Source organism: Schistocerca serialis, chromosome 6 (genome assembly GCF_023864345.2).
Source record: "Schistocerca serialis cubense isolate TAMUIC-IGC-003099 chromosome 6, iqSchSeri2.2, whole genome shotgun sequence".
NCBI classification, from domain to species: Eukaryota; Metazoa; Arthropoda; class Insecta; order Orthoptera; family Acrididae; genus Schistocerca; species Schistocerca serialis.
The window spans coordinates 469,488,686-469,507,612 of record NC_064643.1 but is presented as its reverse complement, the minus strand read 5'-3'; the positions used below and the strand labels follow the sequence as shown (position 1 = coordinate 469,507,612).

Sequence of the window (18,927 nt, the reverse complement as noted above, 5' to 3'; positions counted from 1 at the left end):
AGAAAAGTGAAAACCCATCTTTGCCCCCACTCCTCTACCCCCGGCACTGTAAGTTGCAATTGACAGGTTGCTGTTGCAGCGCTGGAGGAGGAACAGAAAACAGCAAAATCGCCCACAAATAAGGAGCATTGTACAGGACTCCTTATTGTAGAAGTAATACTATTTATGGCTATGGCAAAGAGGGTAATACTTAAAACGCTGCCCTGAGGAATACCATTCTCCAGCTCAAAACAATCAACGGCAGGTCACCAATTCGGGATCTAAAAAAGCACTTAGCAAAGAAAAGTTTTTTGAAGATGGGGAGGTGCCCACAAAATCCCGATTGATGGAGTTACATGAGAATACTTTGTCTCCAAGTAGTGTCGTATGCCTTACCAATATCAAAGAATACACCCAAACATTAATGTTTACATAGGAAAAACTACTGAACATCCACCTCAAGTCGGCTCAGGTTGTCGACAGTGCACCAAAATCTCTGGAATCCACAGTGACTGCGACTAAGTAGTTGCCTAGTCTCCAACAATCAGACCAGACAATGGTTACCCATTTGCTGCAAGGTCTTTCCTACACGGTTCCGGGACATATGTGATCCTTTCTTGGCTTGAGGAGAGGTATCGAGATTACCTCTCTCCACGAGTTGGGGAAATGATCTACCCGCCATATCAAATTCAAAAATTCGAGGTGGATTTCATTTGATGTTATTGGCCAATGTCAAAGCATGCAGTACTGGATTTGGTTCTGACTGGGTGCAGTCTCAGAAAGTGCTAATTCCAGCACCCACAAGGAGAAAGAGCAGTTCTAAGACTCAGAATTGTGGGATTTGCAATTGCACAGTAATGGCAAAATGACAGATCATGGTTGGCATTGTCAGTATTTGCTGCAAGGTGCTCTGCCATCATCTGAGTGATGTCTCTGAGTTTAGTTTGAAGACAGCCCTGTCGCTATTGGTAAACAATTGTGTTTACCAGAAATCCTTTAGATGGCTTCCTGTACTTTCGCAGAACAAGTGGAATGGTTGATCAAGTCCAGGAACACTTTCCATGACCTTTTCTTGCTCTTAATAACTTGGCATCGAGCCTTGGCTCTCACAACTCGAAAGGCTGTAAGGTTTGTCAGCTGTTGGGCAGCATTTAAACTGTCTAAGAGCTGCATGACTGTCATAGATTGCCAGACAGCACTGATCAGTCCATCAAGGTACAGGCTACCTCCTAAGATGACCTGAATACTTTGGGATGGATAAGTTGGTTGGTTGGTTGGTTTGGGGAAGGAGACCAGACAGCGTGGTCATCGGTCTCATCGGATTAGGGAAGGATGGGGAAGGAAGTCGGCCGTGCCCTTTCAGAGGAACCATCCCGGCATTTGCCTGGAGTGATTTAGGGAAATCACGGAAAACCTAAATCAGGATGGCCGGACGCGGGATTGAACCGTCGTCCTTCCGAATGCGAGTCCAGTGGGGATGGATAAGTCAGCGGCATGATGGGTCACTCGTGTTATGTGGTCCACCCTTTCCTGGATGCTGTTGCGGTGTTCACACAAAGCCAGCTGGCTGAACAACATCTACTTTGTCCTGCTGACCACCCATTTTGGTGGTTTCTGTTCATCCAATCTTCCATGCAGTAAGTGGATCCACAGCGAGAAATCGTCACTGGAATGAATGTCATCAGTTGCTTCCCACTGTGCTTAGTCGGCATGGGCTGGAGAGCAGAAAGAGATTTCAATGGTTGACTATGACCCAGTAGCAGTTGGAAATGAGTGGGACTGTCTGTGTTGAGGATGCACAACTCCTGAGACATCATGAGGTTCTCCAAGCTCAATCCTCGGGGGCAAGAACAGTTCGGGCACCATAATACATTATGGGCACTGAAATCACCCAATAAGAGAAATAGGCAGGAGAGTTGTGCAATAATGCCTGCGAGAGCCTCAGAAGGTAAGCGCAGGGAGCAGACACGTATCTTCTGACCCACGTGAACTGCAATGGCTACTGCTTGTAGGTCAGAAACCAAGGAGGGTGTACAGAACTGGTGTGTGTTACTGATAAACACAGCAACCTCTTCCTTGGCTCTTTCCCCAGTCAGGTTATCCTTTTGGCAGAGGGTATAGATCCGTAGGACAGGGGTGTCAGTGGCTTCGAAATGTGTCTCCTATTAACATGTGCACATGGGTTGTGTCCGTGCCAAGAGTTTCAGTTCCTCCACATGAGACCTGAACTGTTCCACTGTAATATGGGAGCCATCCATCACAGGGGTTGCACTTTCATCCTGTCTTACCACCAGGAAGAAAAGCCCATAATGGTTGGAGGCTCAGTCTTGGGGCAAAAAGACTGGCCCAGTCCGACATCAAGATTCATTAGTTCTACAGAAGAATCATGAGAGGCAGAGAGGGTGAGATCAACACTGTTATACTGTTTACTTCTTGACTCAATCAGTGGTGAAAGCTTGACCTTTGATTTTTTGCCCTGGGTAGGCTCCAGGGCCGCAACCATGACACTAGTAGTGGCAGCAGTGCATGGTAGACCTGACAATGTTTGGAGGAACAGGGAGTCCCAAGTCGGCTTCCACGGCCTTGTCTGATGATGTGGGAGGAAGTGTAGGCTCTGAAGCAACGGCAGCAGGCAGCAGTGCAAGTGCACTGACAAATAAAGGTACTACAGCTGACACTAGCAACCACCTTTGGTTTTCGGAACAACCAAAGCAAAGGAGGTAAAATATGTGGGAGGGGGGGAGGGGGGGGGGGTGGAGGCTGCATGGCCTAATAAATCTTTTTGACCTCATCATAAGAGATCTGTTTTATAGTTTTGATCTCCTGTACCTTCCATTCTTCAAGGAAAACACAGCAGTCCCTACTCCACACAGGGTGAGCCCCAGAGCAATTCACACACTTTGGACAAGATTAACATCCAACTCCTTTGTACACAGTCTTAACAAATTTGCCACAAGTGGCTTCTTCCTTACATCTAATAGTGGTCTGCCCAGTGCTGACAATGAAAACAGTGTGTTGCATTGTGGACATAGGACCAGAGAGTTAAGCAAAGAAAACCCGCCTTAAAATGTTCTGGGAGTTTTGTGCCATTAAAATAGAGGATAAACAGGTCTGATTTAATCAGATTGCCTTCCATCCTTTTCATTATATTCTGCACGTAATGCCTTCTTGGGCCCACTCAACTTTTAGGTCTTGTTTGGGGGATGTCCACAACATCCTGCATGTTGTTACATCTTTACTGTAGTTTAATGTCTCAATGGGATATTCCCCAAGGTTGTAGGCTGTCTGCAAGTTTTGTCACTTGTTGGGAACTTACAGTTTCCACCACTGGTGTCCCATTTCGTAAATTCTTAACAAATTTTAAGGTACCCCCAATCTCCTCTAAACCCTTTTGAATGTAAAAAGGTGAGACTTTGTCAAACCTTTCCTCTTTCCTTTTAACCACTAAAAATAAATTGTGACTAGCAGCATGTATTCTGTTACTAAACAAACTAGAATTGTGAAAAGGTTCACAGTTGGGAGGACTGGTTACACAAACCCTAAAGTTAGAGTGGATGTTGGTAACTTCCAGTGGCCCACCCTTTCTGCTGTGAGGAAGAAGGAAAAATTTTGAAGGATCCGTCGCAGCAGTTCCATGAGCAGCTAGGGAACTAAAAGACCACCTAGACAGAGCCTCGAGTACCTAGGTAAGCCTTATACAACTGATGTGTGGCAGGTTCCCTAGAGGTTGCCCACTAATGACTGCACCACCTCAAGAGCCATGCATCTCATCAGTGTGCAGCACACCTTGAGATTCAAAGTGTTTTTTAAAGAGGTTTTTACCCTCCTCCAGTCCAGGCACTCAGCCAAGATCCCCATTCCCTCTGACACAAAGTTCCACTGCCACGTCGCATGGTGGTTGCTGAAGCATGCCCAGAGCTTAGTGACAGGACTGGCAGCACTTACCAGTTCCCAGTCCAGGAACCCTAGGATCACCAAGCTTGTACCCAGGAAACAAATGTTGAGCCCTTGAGAGCCATCCTAACTGATAAATTGGTGGTAGTCATGCCAATGTAAAAGTCCAAGCAGTGTTTATATAACAGTTGGTACACAGCACATTTTGAGAAATGTACAGGGACAAATACTTTAATGATGAGGGAAACATTGAAACAATCTGAGATGCACCTTCAAATTAGGCTAACAACTGTTATGGCCATAGATCCATGTAAGCTTTAGTTTCTTATTTCAACCAAGGGATGACAATGAACTCCATTCAAGCTGACGTGAAATGAGGCCTTATGTATACTAAATGGTATATCTTGGTAGTGCACAATCTTCTGAGAGGTTACAAATCGCTTCATAATTTAGCTGAAAAGGAACTTTTCATCCCAGCAAATTTGTGGACATTGTCAAATATCTAGTATTGTGCTGAAAGGAGCTTTTCTTTCATGTTCAAATTTAGGCTCCAGTTAAGTGACTATATTTAATGGGTTTAATATAAATAATTTTTTTATAATGTAAATAAATTTGATCTGTGATATAAATAAATATGTTGTAATTTATGTGTCTCTTTTCATTTTGAATATAACACTGAAAGACAATTAAATAAGATGAAAGTAAGGAAACATACATTACTTCAAAAATAAGCAGTGAGAAATTAATGCAAAGATGAACACAGAAATAATTCTCAATGTGTATTCATGTTCTTTGTTTATGAACAAAATTTTTGTTACTTAAGTTGCTATTGACACATCAGAAAAACAATAAATCCAAAATACTTGTAACCAAGATTAAGCTAATAATTACAATGTAGTAGTTATGAGTGTGCCTGCTTGTTCCTTTTATTGTTACTGGTGGTCATATATCATATCTCTGAATCTGATGTGGAAAGGCATACTCACTGTTATCTTTGTTTTCACTTCAGAGCTACCACTAACTATGAGTGCCATTCAGTAAGTCATGAAACACTTTTTTCTGAAAGCAGGTTGATTTTATTCAGTATTCCAATTCACCATGTTATTCCCCACTCCTCTGGCCACAAAACACTATTTTTCAACATAATCTCTGTTAAATGCAATGGCTTTATGCCACCTTTCTGGGAGGGCCTGTATGACCATGTTACCACTCTACTAGTCAATGTCAGAGCCAACGACTTGCTGCATCAATAATCTCCCCATCATCCACATTTTGCTTCCCATGGAGTGCATCCTTCATAGGACCAAACAGCAGGAAGCTATAAGGTTCAGTATCCAGTCTGTAAGGTGGACAAGGACGAACAGTCCAATGAAATTCTGTGAGCTCTTGGGTGCACAGACCTGTGTGAGGTTTTGCATTGTCACGGAGAAAGAGAATTTTGTTTGCATTTTTGTGGCAACAAACACACTGAAGTTGTTCTCTTGATTTCCTGAGGGTATAACTATAGACTTCCGAGCTGACTGTTGCACCATGAAGTAAGACAAAACAAAATAACCCTTTCAGAGTCCCAGAAGACCATTGCCAAGACTTTACTGGTTGAGGGTGCAGCTATTAACTTTTTCTTTGGACAAGAGGGAGTGTAGTGCCACTTCATGTATTGCATTTTTATACCCAGTTTGAAGTGAACCAATGTTTCATCGCCTGTGATGATGTTTGATGAAAAATTTTCACTATCAGCCTTGTAACGCACAACCAATTCCACACAGATGGTCCTTCATTCCTCTTTATGGTCTTTTGTTAGGCAGCAAGGAAACCAGTGGGCACACACCTTTGAGTATCTCAAATGGTGGACGAAGGTGTCAGCAACCAACAGAAATGTACAGGTGAGATGCGAGATGTTTGTGATCCATCAATCACCTCGAATGAGTGTCCGTGCATTCCAACACTGCAGGAATCGCAGCTATGTGTGACCGGCCAGCATGCAGGGGATTGGACAGGTTTTCATGATCTTGTTGCAACGATTACAGATGCCTCACCCAACGACTCACCATGCTTTTGTTCACTGCCAGGTCTCTGTATACATTTTGCAACTGCCTATGAATAACCGCAATGCTCTGGTTTTCTATCAAAAGGAACTCAATGACAGCTCCCTGCTTGGAAAGCACCTCCATTACAGACACCAAATAGAAGGCTGTGTATAGTATGAACAGCTATCTGAACTTCATGAAACTGTACGAGCTGACGCAGGAGTATTCCACGATGTTCCACAACAAATTCCACAATTTTTTCAACAGAAACTGGTCGGGGAAAAAAGAGGAGTTGCATCACTTACTGAACACCCCTCGTACTTTCACTTACAAACGTAACATTACAATCCACCTTATACAGAGGTGAATCAGTGCAACAACTTTTTCTCGGAAATGTGGGAAAGTTCATGCGTCAATAATGATAATACTGTACTGTACTGAATTTCGACAAGCAACATAAAAAGCACTTAGCGACAAATAAATTTTGTGATACTCACCGCAACAAAGAATATTGGACGAATTGGGTGAAATAACACACACTGAACCAAGCCTTTTGATTTGCTGAATGGAACTTGTGATCGCCATTTTGAAAGCTGATGTATCAGTACAGACCTATTCAATCCTTCAGGCATAACTGTGGCAAAATAATCTCCCCGACCATGCCATGTAACCTGCAAAAATAAAACAACAATTTCTACCTTCATCTTTAAATAATTTTCCACGACTCATACATTTAGAGGACCCTCCTCTGTACTCCCCTATTCTCTTCATGAAAAATACAAAATACATACAAAAAAATAATTTTTTGGTTTGTGGTAAATACTGGTTCTCTGTATCTATCCAACAGCATTTTAGACACGGATTTCTACTTTTTTTTCAGCAATTTCCCTTTAAGTTTGCCAAATCTCCCTGTGTGACACTCTCAGACTAAGAAAATCGGTTACACTATCACCATGAGAAACACACAGTGTACCTACTATGAAAGAATTTTTTGAATAAAAACTTTTCCTGCTGAATGCAGGAGGGATGGTCAGTATTCAGGAATATGACAGTACCGATCATTTGAAGCAAAAAATTTCACATGAACATATGCTGTATTCCAAATGGTTTATAAGACGTACCACATTTAATATACAGTGTTATTTATTACTATATTATTTAATACATTTTCAGGTGTACACATGTACAAGCATTGGTAAATACATATTACAATATGCATTATACAAAGATTCAATTGGAAAATAGTCCACAACAAATCTTCGAATAACCCACCATCAACTTCAATGCATTTGCGCACTCTCGTGGGAAAATGTGTTGCTTGTTTGAGTGCCTCTGCATGTTCCCTAATGAGGGCAGCAGTGTCCATGACGTGACCAAGCAGTTCATCTCGCATATTCAGCTTTCATTTGTACACCTCATACTTCATACAACCCCATAAACAAAACTCTAATGGTCAGTCTCGGTGGTCAGTTAACTATACTACCACAAGCAATCCAGCAATTAAGGTAAGTGCGATTGAGGTGTTCCCTCATATGTCTGGTAAAATGTATAGTTGCTCCACGATGCTGTAAGTACATTGCAGTCCACTTCGCTGAAGGAACATTCTCAATGGGTTCAACAAACAAATTTTCCAAAATATGCAGTTTATTGTGTACTGCTATTAACTCTTCTAAAATGAGTGGATGTATAAACATGTTACCAACCATGCCACACCAAACACCGATCCAAAAATGAACTTGAAAATTGGTTTTCACCGTAGCATGTGGATTTTCCTGCGACCATCAATGATGATTAAGTGTATAGTTGATTCCATTCCATGTAAACATGGTATCATCAGTGAATAGTATTAATGGAACCAAAAAGTTATGTTATTTAACCAGTAGATTAAATTAGATGTACTTTTTGTTCCAATTGATATATAGTAAGGGAAATATCTGGGATGTCGAACATGTTACAAAACAAGAATACACAATAAATAATTTCAAAATAAGAACAGATATGATGATGTATCTGCCAAAGATCCCAAATGAAATCACCCTTATGGATGTAGAACTGGTCAGAAATCTTAAGCACATTTACATTTCAAAGTATGAAAAACATGTCATCAAATATTAAATATTCGATACACTTAGCTGCAAATCAAACAATGGAAAATCCAGGATGGAATGTAACAATACGAAATAAGGAAAGTTGCTACTCACCACATAGCGGAGATGCTGAGCCGTGATAAGCACAATAAGAAAAGATTCACACAATAACAGCTTTTAGCCACTAAGGCCTTCGTCAGCAGTACACACACACACACACACACACACACACACACACACACACACACACAGGGGTGCGCATGCGCACAACTTGCACACACATCTGCAGTCTCAGAGAGCTGAAACTACACTGCGAGCAGCAGCACCAGCGCATGACGGGCGTGGGGGTAAGGAGGTGGCTGGGGCGGGGAGGGATAGTATGGTGGGAGTGGCGGACAGTGAAGTGTTGCAGTTTAGACAGAGGGTGGGAGAGAAGGTGTGGAGGGGAGAGGGGGTAAGTAGCGGAAAGGAGAGAAATAAAAATAAAAATAGAAGAAATTAAAAGACTGGGTGTGGCGGTGAAATGACGACTGTGTAGTGCTGGAATGGGAGCAGGGGGGGGGGGGGGGGGGGTTGGATGGGTGAGAGTGACTAGGGAAGGTTGAGGCCAGGAGGGTTACAGGAACATAGGATGTATTGCAGGGAAAGTTCCCACCTGCGAAATTCAGAAAAGCTGGTGTTGGTGGGAAGGATCCATATGGCACAGGCTGTGAAGCAGTCATTGAGATGAGGGGTATCATGTTTGGCAGCGTGTTCAGCTACAGGGTGGTGCACTTGTTTTTTGGCCACAGTTTGTTGGTGGAAGTTCATGCGGTCAGACAGCTTGTTGGTTGTCATGCCTACATAGAATGCAGCACAGTGGTTGCAGCTTAGCTTGTAGATCACATGACTGGTTGCACAGGTAGCCCTGCCTTTGATGTGATAGGTAATGTTAGTGACTGGACTGGAGTAGGTGGTGGTAGGAGGAACTATGGGACAGGTCTTGCATATAGGTCTATTACAGGGATATGAGCCATGATGTAAGGGATTGGGAGCAGGGGTTGTGTAAGGATGAGCGAGTATATTGTGTAGGTTAAGTGGACGGCGGAATACCATGGTAGGAGGGGTGGGAAGGATAGTGGGGAGGACATTTCTCATTTCAGGGCATGACGAGTCGTAATCGAAACCCTGGCGGAGAATGTAATTCAGTTGCTCCAGTCCCGGATGGTACTAAGTTACAGGGGAATGCTCCTCTATGGCCGGACTGTGGGACTTCGGGAGATGGTAGGGCACTGGAAAGATAAGGCACGGGAGATTTGTTTTTGTACAAGGATGGGAGGATAATTACGGTCAGTGAAGGCTTCAGTGAGACCCTTGGTATATTTAGAGAGGGACTGCTCGTCACTGCAGATGCGACAACCACGGGCGGCTAGGCTGTATGGAACGGGCGGTAGCTGTCGAAGTGGAGGTATTGTTCGTGGTTAGTAGGTTTGATATGGACGGAGGTACTGATGTAGCCATCTCTGAGGCAGAGGTCAACATCTAGGAAGGAGGCTTGTTGGGTTGAGTAAGACCAGGTGAATCAAATGGAGGAGAAGTTGTTGAGGTTCTGGAGGAATGTGAAAAAGGTGTCCTCACCTTCAATCCAGATAGCAAAGATGTCATCAATGAATCTGAACCACGTGAGGGGTTTAGGATTCTGGGTTTTTAGGAAGGATTCCTCTAGATAGCCCATGAAGAAGTTAGCATAGGATGGTGCCATGTGGGTGCCCTTAGGCGTACTGCGGATTTGTTTGTAGGTAATGCCTTCAAAGGAGAAGTAATTGTGGGTCAGGATATAGTTGGTCACGGAGACTAGGAAGGAAGTTGCTGGTTTGGAATCCATAGGGTGTCTGGAAAGGTAGTTTTCAATAGCTGTACGGCCATGGGCATTAGGAATGTTAGTACACAGGGAGGTGGCATCAATAGTGACAAGCAGGGCACTGTGTGGTAAAGGGAGAGGAACTGTGGAGAGTTGGTCGAGGAAATGGTTTGTATGTTTTATATAGGGGGATAGGTTCCAGGTAACAGGTTGAAGGTGTTGGTCTACGAGAGCAGAGATTCTCTCAGTGGGGGCACAGTAACCAGCCACAATGGGGCATCCTGGGTGGTTGGGTTTATGGACTTTAGGAAGTATGTAGAAGGTGGGAGTGTGGGGAGTGGTAAGGGTAAGTAGAGAGATGGACTCTGGGGAGAGGTTCTGGGATGGGCCTAAGGACTTGAGTAGTGACTGGAGATCCTGCTGGATTGCTGGAATGGGATCACTGTGGCATGGTTTGTAGGTAGAAGTATCTGACAGCGATGGAGTCCTTCTGCCACATAATCCTTGCTGTTCAAAACTACGGTGGTGGAGCCTTTGTCTGCAGGTAGGATTATAAGATCGGATCAGCTTTTAGATGGTGGATGAGGTTCTTTCTGCAGATGTAAGGTTAGTATGCATGTTGAGTGATTTGGGGAATGATGGTAAGGCAAGGTTCAAGGATAAGGAATTCTAGAAAGTTAACAGGGGGTGGTTTGGAGGCAGTGGGGGTGGATCACGGTTGGATGGAGTAGTGAACTGAGTTAGGCAAGGTCCAATGTTGGTCTTTGGTTGAGTACGATTGGTCAAGTTGGTGGCGAAAAAGTGTTTCCACTGTAGGGACCAGGAGAAGGAGAGAAGGTCTTTAACTAGTCCTGCATGGTTGAATTTGGGAGTGGAGCAAAAGGTTAGGCCTTTGAAAAGGATTGATATTTCAGTGGGACTAAGGCATCTGGAGGAAAGATTCATGACTGTGTTGTGGGTTTGTTTAGGATTTGAGTTCTGTGTGGTGGTGGGAGTGAGTTTCGGAGGGTAGGGTAAGAGTAACAGGTCTGCGAGACAAGGTTTGTCAGCTATGAGGGGGCGTGGGGGAGGTTTGGAGGTTGTTGTAGTAGTAGTGGACAGTCTTACTCCGAGGCGGGAGTAGGAAGTGAGCAGAATGGAGAGCTTTTTGAGGTGGCGTTGTGCATGTTGATCAAGTTCCTGCAGGGCAACAGTTTCAATGTGTGTTATGGGTTCCAGGAACATGGGATTAAATAGCAGCGGAATTTTGCGGATGGAGAGAAGCTACTGTGAGGAGGATTGGGCTTGGTTGATATGGTTTTGCAGGACTATGTTGGTGAGGGGTAAGGGTTGGTGGAATCTGAACAGGTGGAGGTCATTGCGGAAGGAGGGGTGGCAACCAGAGATGGGTAATTTGATGGTAAGGCCATTAGGGGGGAATTCATGAGCCAAGCAACAACGCAGGAACAGTATGTGGGACTGGGATCTGGCTAGGGATAAGGAAACTTTTCTGTATTGATGCAGATGGAAGGAGTAAGGATCCATGGTGGAGCAAAAATGCAAAAAAAAAATTCGTAACAAAGTAGAATTGTGCCAGAAAATTACGCAAAAAACACCCAAATAAGTGTGAAAAGTAGGAAATGGATGCACATGGGGGAAAAAAAGAAATGAAATTTGAGGAAGACGACAATAGTGGAAGTCGTAAACACACTAAAATTGGCTGGAAGTCACAAAGGTCAAAGTAGAGAATAACTAATCATTAATAAATATAAGTATATTACTGTGGGTAGCAGGTTTGAGGGCAGATAAGCGTAGAGAAGAGGGATGGCAGATGTGACTGGATGAGGTGGATTTAGTGGGTGCGAACAGGGATAGAACAGAGAAAGTGTGGGGGGTGGGGAGGGGTTCGTAGTTAGAGATGTAAGATCGTCTGGCACCGGAAAAGTGTGGGAGATAACACGCAAAAATATGGGAACTGACACTGGGAGCGTGATCAGTTTGAAGGTATAGGCTTAATTATATTGGTGGGAGTAATGTGGGACATAAGATGCTGCACCAACAATCAGCGTGTTCTTGACACTATCTGTTGAGTGTGGCCGAGTCTGTTGATACAGTGTGACTCATAAGAAGTGCGTGTATTGCAGGCCATAATGCAACAAGAGAAACACAGGAAAGAAAAGAAAGAACAATGGACATTGAGTATAGTGACGCAAAAAAATATAGTTACAAAGGAAAACAGCTCAGGGTTAGGATCGAGGAAAAGCCGTCAGGCAAAAATCAAACAATGGAAAATCCAGGATGGAATGTAACAATACAAGAGAAGGAAAGTTGCTACTCACCATATAGCGGAGATGCTGAGCCGCGACAGGCACAATAAAAAGATTCACACAATCACAGCTTTCGACCATTAAGGCCTTTGTCAGCAGTAGACACACTACATACACGCACGCACACACTCACGCAAGCACAACTTGCACACACATCTGCAGTCTCAGAGAGCTGAAACTACACTACGAGCAGCAGCACCAGTGCATGATGGGAGTGGCGACTGGGTGAGGGTAAGGAGGAGGCTGGGGCAGGGAGGGATAGTATGGTGGGATTGGCGGACAGTGAAGTGTTGCAGTTTAGACGGAGGGTGGGAGAGAAGGTGCGGAGGAGGGAGGGGGTAAGTAGCGGAAAGGAGAGAATAAAAATAAAAATAGAGGAAATTAAAAGACTGGATGTGGCGGTGAAATGACGGCTGTGTAGTGCTGGAATGGGAACAGAGAGGGGGCTGGATGGGTGAGGACAGTGACTAGCGAAGGTTGAGGCCAGAAGGGTTACAGGAACATAGGATGTATTGCAGGGAAGTTCCCACCTGCGCAATCCAGAAAAGCTGGTGTTGGTGGGAAGGATCCATATGGCACAGGCCGTGAAGCAGTCATTGAGGTGAGGGGTATCATGTTTGGCAGCATGTTCAGTTACAGGGTGGTCCACTTGTTTTTTTGGCCACAGTTTGTCGGTGGCCTCTCATGCGGACACACAGTTTGTTGGTTGCATGCCTACAAAGAATGCAGCACAGTGGTTCCAGCTTGGCTTCTAGATCACATGACTGGTTTCATAGGTAGCCCTGCCTTTGATGTGATAGGTAATGTTAGTGACCGGACTGGAGTAGGTGGTGGTAGGAGGATGTATGGGACAGGTCTTGCATCTAGATCTCTGCTCTGTCAGCTGTCAGATACTTCCACCGACAAACCATGCCACAGCCATCCCATTCCAGTAATCCAGCAGGATCTCCAGTCACTACTCAAATCCTTAGGCCCATCCCAGAACCTCTCCCCAGAGTCCATCTCTCTACTTACCCCTACCACTCCCCGCACTCCCACCTTATACATACTTCCTAAAGTCCATAAACCCAACCACGCAGGACGCCCCATTGTGGCCGGTTACTGTGAGCCCACTGAGAGAATCTCTGCACTTGTAGATCAACACCTTCAACCTATTACCCGGAACCTATCCTCCTACATAAAAAATACCAACCATTTCCTTGACCGACTCTCTGAAGTTCCTCTCCCTTTACCACACAGTGCCCTGCACGTCACTATTGATGCGACCTCCCTGAACACTAACATTCCTAATGCCCATGGCCTTACAGCTATCGAACACTACCTTTCCAGACGCCCTATGGATTCCAAACCAACAACCTCCTTTCTAGTCTCCATGACCGACTATATCCTGACCCACAATTACTTCTCCTTTGAAGGCATTACCTACAAACAAATCCGCAGTACGCCTAAGGGCACCCACATGGCACCATCCTATGCTAACTTCTTCATGGGCTATCTAGAGGAATCCTTCCTAAAAACCCAGAATCCTAAACCCCTCACGTGGTTCAGATTCATTGATGACATCTTTGCTATCTGGATTGCAGGTGAGGACACCTTACTCACATTCCTCCAGAACCTCAACAACTTCTCCCCCATTTGATTCACCTGGTCCTACTCAACCCAACAAGCCACCTTCCTAGATGTTGACCTCTGCCTCAGAGATGGCTGCATCTGTACCTCCCTCCACATCAAACCTACTAACCACCAACAACACCTCCACTTCGACAGCTGCCACCCGTTTCATACTAAGAAGTCCCTTCCGTACAGCCTAGCCACCCGTGGTCGTCCCATCTGCAGTGAAGAGCAGTCCCTCTCTAAATATACCAAGGGTCTCTCTGAAGCCTTCACTGACCGTAATTATCCTCCCATCCTTGTACAAAAACAAATATCCCGTGCCATATCTTTCCAGTATCCCACCACCTCCCAAAGTCCCACAGTCCGACCACAGAGGAGCATTCCCCTGTAACTCAGTACCATCCGGGACTGGAGCAACTGAATTACATTCTCTGCCAGGGTTTCTATTACGACTCGTCGTGCCCTGAAATGAGAAATGTCCTCCCCACTATCCTTCCCACCCTTCCTATCGTGGTATTTTTCCATCCACCGAACCTACACAATATACTCGTCCATCCTTACACAACCCCTGCTACCAACCCCTCACCTCATGCCTCATACCCCTGTAATAGACCTAGATGCAAGACCTGTCCCATACTTTCTCTTACCACCATCTACTCCAGTCCGGTCACTAACATTACCTATCACATCAAAGGCAGGGCTACCTGTGCAACCAGTCATGCAATCTACAAGCCAAGCTGCAACCACTGTGCTGCACTCTATGTAGGCATGCAACCAACAAACTGTCTGTCTGCATGAATGGCCACTGACAAACTGTGGCCAAGAATCAAGTGGACCACCCTGTTGCTGAGCATGCTGCCATGCTTCACAGCCTGTACCACACGGGTCCTGCCCGCCAACACCAGATTTTCTGAATGGCGCAGGTGGGAACTTTCCCTGCAATACATCCTATGTTCCCGTAACCCTCCTGGCCTCAACCTTTCCTAGTCACTCTCCTCACCCATCCAACCCCCTCCCTGTTCCCATTCCAGCACTACACAGCTGTCATTTCACCGCCACACCCACTCTTTTAATTTCTTCTATTTTTATTTTTATTTCTCTCCTTTCCGCTACTTACCCCCTCCCTCCTCCGCACCTTCTCTCCCACCCTCCGTCTAAACTGCAACACTTCACTGTCCACCACTCCCACCATACTATCCCTCCCTGCCCCAGCCTCCTCCTTACCCTCACCCAGTCGCCACTCCCATCATGCACTGGAGCTGCTGCTCGTAGTGTAGTTTCAGCTCTCTGAGGCTGCAGATGTGTGTGCAAGTTGCGCTTGTGTGTGTGTGTGTGTGTGTGTGTGTGTGTGTGTGTGTGTGTGTGTGTGTGCGCGCGTGCGTGTGTCTACTGCTGGCAAAGTCCTTAATGGCCGAAAGCTACGATTGTGTGAATCTTTTTATTGTGCCTATTGCGGTTCAGCATCTCAACTATATGGTGAGTAGCAACTTTCCTTCTCTCGTATTGATACACTTAGGTGCATATGATAATTCATAGGCTATTGTAGCTACTCACCATCAAATAAAAAAAATTACAGTAAAAAACATTTTACAGCACTTATTTACAATGGTTGCATTGCTGCACAAAATTTGTACAAAATATTCCAATTATGTGATATTTCTAATAACACACACACACACACGCACACACACACACACACACACACACACACCCCAATCGGTTCTGCTAAGAAATTCATCAATGAAGTAGAAGCAGCTGGGCATCAATAAATCCTTTAGACTCTTCTCAAACTGACTTTTGTTATTAGTTAAGCTTTAAATGGTTGCTGGGATGTTACTGAAAATGTGTGTTGCTGAATAGTGGACACCCTTCTGAACCAAAGTAAGTGGCTTCAAATCTTTGTGAAAGTTACTCTTGTTTCTAGTAGTGACTCCATGAACTGAGCTGTTGGTTTGAAAGAAAGATATATATTTTAGTGAGAAATTTCATTAAGGAATAAATGCATTGGGAAGCAATGACCCTCTACAGGATGTTCTTGAGTTCACACCAAAAATAATTTGTACTGCACAGTTTTGGTCACGAAAAATTTTTGCTTGGTTTGATGAGTTACCCCAGAAAATAATCCCATATGACATTATGGAATGAAAGGAAGCATAGTAAACTAGCTTTTTTATTTTTATATCACCTAATTATGACAACATTTGCATAGCAAATAGAGATTTGTTTGGGCACTTTAACAGTTCTGCAGTATGCTCCTCCCAGTGAAATTTATTATCAAGCTGTAATCAAATAAAATACAAGATGTGTGGCATTGTCACCAATGTGAACACTGTGGATGTGCTGCATGTGAAATAGGTACAAGTTTTCCAAATGTGGTATTCACCATACATGTGTTTGTGAGACACTGATCTGTGCAGAAAGTAGAACTATACTGCACTATTTCAAAAATGTGTTGTTCCTCCTGCACAGATTGTTGAATTAAATGTTCAGAAGAATAATGACAACTTGAAAGAATGCCTGTTTCACACAATGTGCTCAAAACTCTGGTAAGCACTCTACAATTAGGAACCTGATGTGTTAGAAAGCACTGCCAGCATAGTTCGGCAGCAGAGAGAGTCACAGAAGCCATACATATACCCCACATCTGCATACTCTTCATTAGAATAGGTGTGTGGCATTTCAGGCAGCACATGTATTAACACAGTTAACCAATTCTCTCTGATATACTCTCAATTCCTTGCACTACTTCACTTGGTAACAGTGCCTTTAATGGGTTAGTAAAATGGCAGAAAGACATCCTTGGCAAAGACGTTGAAAGCAACAAGGTAGGGTGAGCTAGAATAAAATATCAAAGAGGTTGGGTGGGACTGACAAACAGGTGAGCACCACTAGCCCAAAAACAGATGTACATTAAAGGTGTTCTTTATTGGAAACCATTCAGAATAGTGCATATGTCCGTGTAAAGCTTTTTTCCCCCCCTTCAAATGAGCATTCCTGTCATATCCCTAAATATTTACCATTCCCCTGGAACACATTGTATTGTATTTTTCCACCATGTAAATGAAATTTGATCACATCAGAAACTGGCTTAATTCAAAGCAAGTATCTACCCACCATGCACTCCTGCATGCCTAAAAAAACTGAAGACACTGCATGATATGCAGTCAGTGCATTCAATCTTTATCCACATCAAGCAGTCAGTACAGTCAGTCTTTGTTCACATCCATTATCCCTATGCAGTACATCATGAATGCACAGCTAATTGCATCAGACACTATTCTTGGTATGACATTTGTGCAAACAGCTAGAAGGGAGACATGTATCAAAGTAATATTAGGTATGAGGAGCCACACATATCGCACCATTATTTACACACATTCTTGCCTCCATTAAAATTATAACTTCTGTGCATCCTCGGTTATCTAATTTTCATCTGTCATGCAAGTAAGAGCCTTCTTTATCTTCACTCGTACTTACACAAAGTGAAAGTTCAAGTTCTTTTAGAAGTCTGTGAATTAAATCTCTATTGCTCAAATTACCTGTCTCACTTCTTTGAAGTGATTCAGTATTATACGGATTCCATTTTTCCAATCACTCTCAGATGGCTTTTCCCACTGGACTGCACTCTTTATTCTCTCTGGAACTGGAAACAAAAACTGTCAAGAAGAAAATTCAATTATCTGTTGTTTTCTCACCGTTTTAATAATATAAGTACATACTCAGTATATCCTGCTCTGGTGGATCTTGCAGTAAATTATCAGTTTTGTTGACAATCATGTGGTCCCCAACACCTGGATTAACCAGTAATACCTTCTTGTCGGCAGCTATTGCAATTAGAGAGAGAGACTGATTTGGACACCAGCTGACACTTCGCACAATTCCACCTGCTGGAATTGTGCGCACACAGCGACCTGTAGATACTTCCCAAACTGAAAAGAAAAAACAGAACCAGAAAACTGTATCCCTCCTGTAACACTTCAGTAGTAAAATAAATACATGCTACAGTTACTTTCTTATCCTTACTTTTCACAGTAAGATCGTCTGAGCCAGAGGCAAGGAACTGCCCTTTGGGTTCCACAGCAATAGTTCGAACCATGTCAGTATGTCCTTTATAAACAAGTGACATAACAGTTGGAAATGGCTGCAAATCTTTTGGACTTGGAAGCTGTGGAACTAATTCTTCAGGTTGAATTGTCAACTGGGAGGAAATAAAAACATATATCTATATTAATTTCACTCAACTTCTATATACGCTGCCTAACTAAAAAGTGAAGCATCCGTAAGGCATGGTCAGATGAAAATGTAACTTCGTGCACCTCCATACCTTTGGCAGCTATATAAATGATCAAGAGCTGCAATTCTCTGTAAGAGATGAAATGGTTAACAGAGTGTATTAGTGTCATTCATGTTTAGTGTTGTTAGCAAGCCTGGCTGAGTATATAAGCGGTGTAAACAGTGTCAGATGTGGAATGCTCAGTGTGAAGGCTTTACGGTGCAGAGTACTTGTGTGAAACATCATTGTCAGCAACTAACAGAGTTTGAAAGGGGCCTCATTACATGTCTCCATTTGGCCTGCTGGTCAAATCGTGCAATGTCCAGGTTGATGGAGCATTGGGAAGATACAGTGACCCAATGTTTCACTGAAAGTAAATGTGAGGGCAGGTTTACTACTCATCAAGATTTCAGGCAACCAAGTTTAATCACTACAGGCAAGGATCTCCATACTGTGCACCAATCACATCACAACCCCTTCAAATCTTAACCTGCCACATGAGTGCAAGTAATATGATCCTACAATATCATGTGTCATTCTGCACCTTGATTGGATACGAGCAGCAGCTGTTCTACGGAATTACCCTCCCATGTGTAGGCTGCCATTAACAGCACAACATGAATAGCTGCATCTGGAGTGGTGTCATGACTGGGAAGCAAGTCGTGTTCCGTTCAGTGATGAATCAGTTCTGCTCTACCCCAGATGACAATTTTTGGCAAGTATGGACGTTACATGGGACAAGATCCCATTTTTACAGGGTTTTTGAGAGAAACAGCAGAGTTTCTCTGGGTGTCATGGTGTGAGAAGCCACTGGGTACGACTTCAGGTCACAGGTTGTAGGCACAATTTTACACCTAGGACATTCAGTCTCCTCATGTGTTACCTTTTATGTGACAATATCACTGAT

At 43.8% G+C, this 18,927-nt stretch overlaps 1 protein-coding gene across 1 annotated transcript in view; it reads right to left on the bottom strand.

Annotated features, from left to right (window-relative positions):
- LOC126483660 (ribosome biogenesis protein BOP1 homolog) overlaps positions 1 to 18,927 on the bottom strand; it is an 88,967-nt gene that overhangs the window by 27,243 nt on the left and 42,797 nt on the right. The window contains exons 7-10 of the mRNA XM_050106720.1: positions 17,771 to 17,945; positions 17,467 to 17,676; positions 17,287 to 17,390; positions 6,398 to 6,571 (exon numbers count right to left, since the gene is read on the bottom strand). Of these exons, the coding sequence (XP_049962677.1) occupies positions 6,398 to 6,571; positions 17,287 to 17,390; positions 17,467 to 17,676; positions 17,771 to 17,945 (663 nt within the window). The remainder of the gene's footprint in view (positions 1 to 6,397; positions 6,572 to 17,286; positions 17,391 to 17,466; positions 17,677 to 17,770; positions 17,946 to 18,927) is intronic.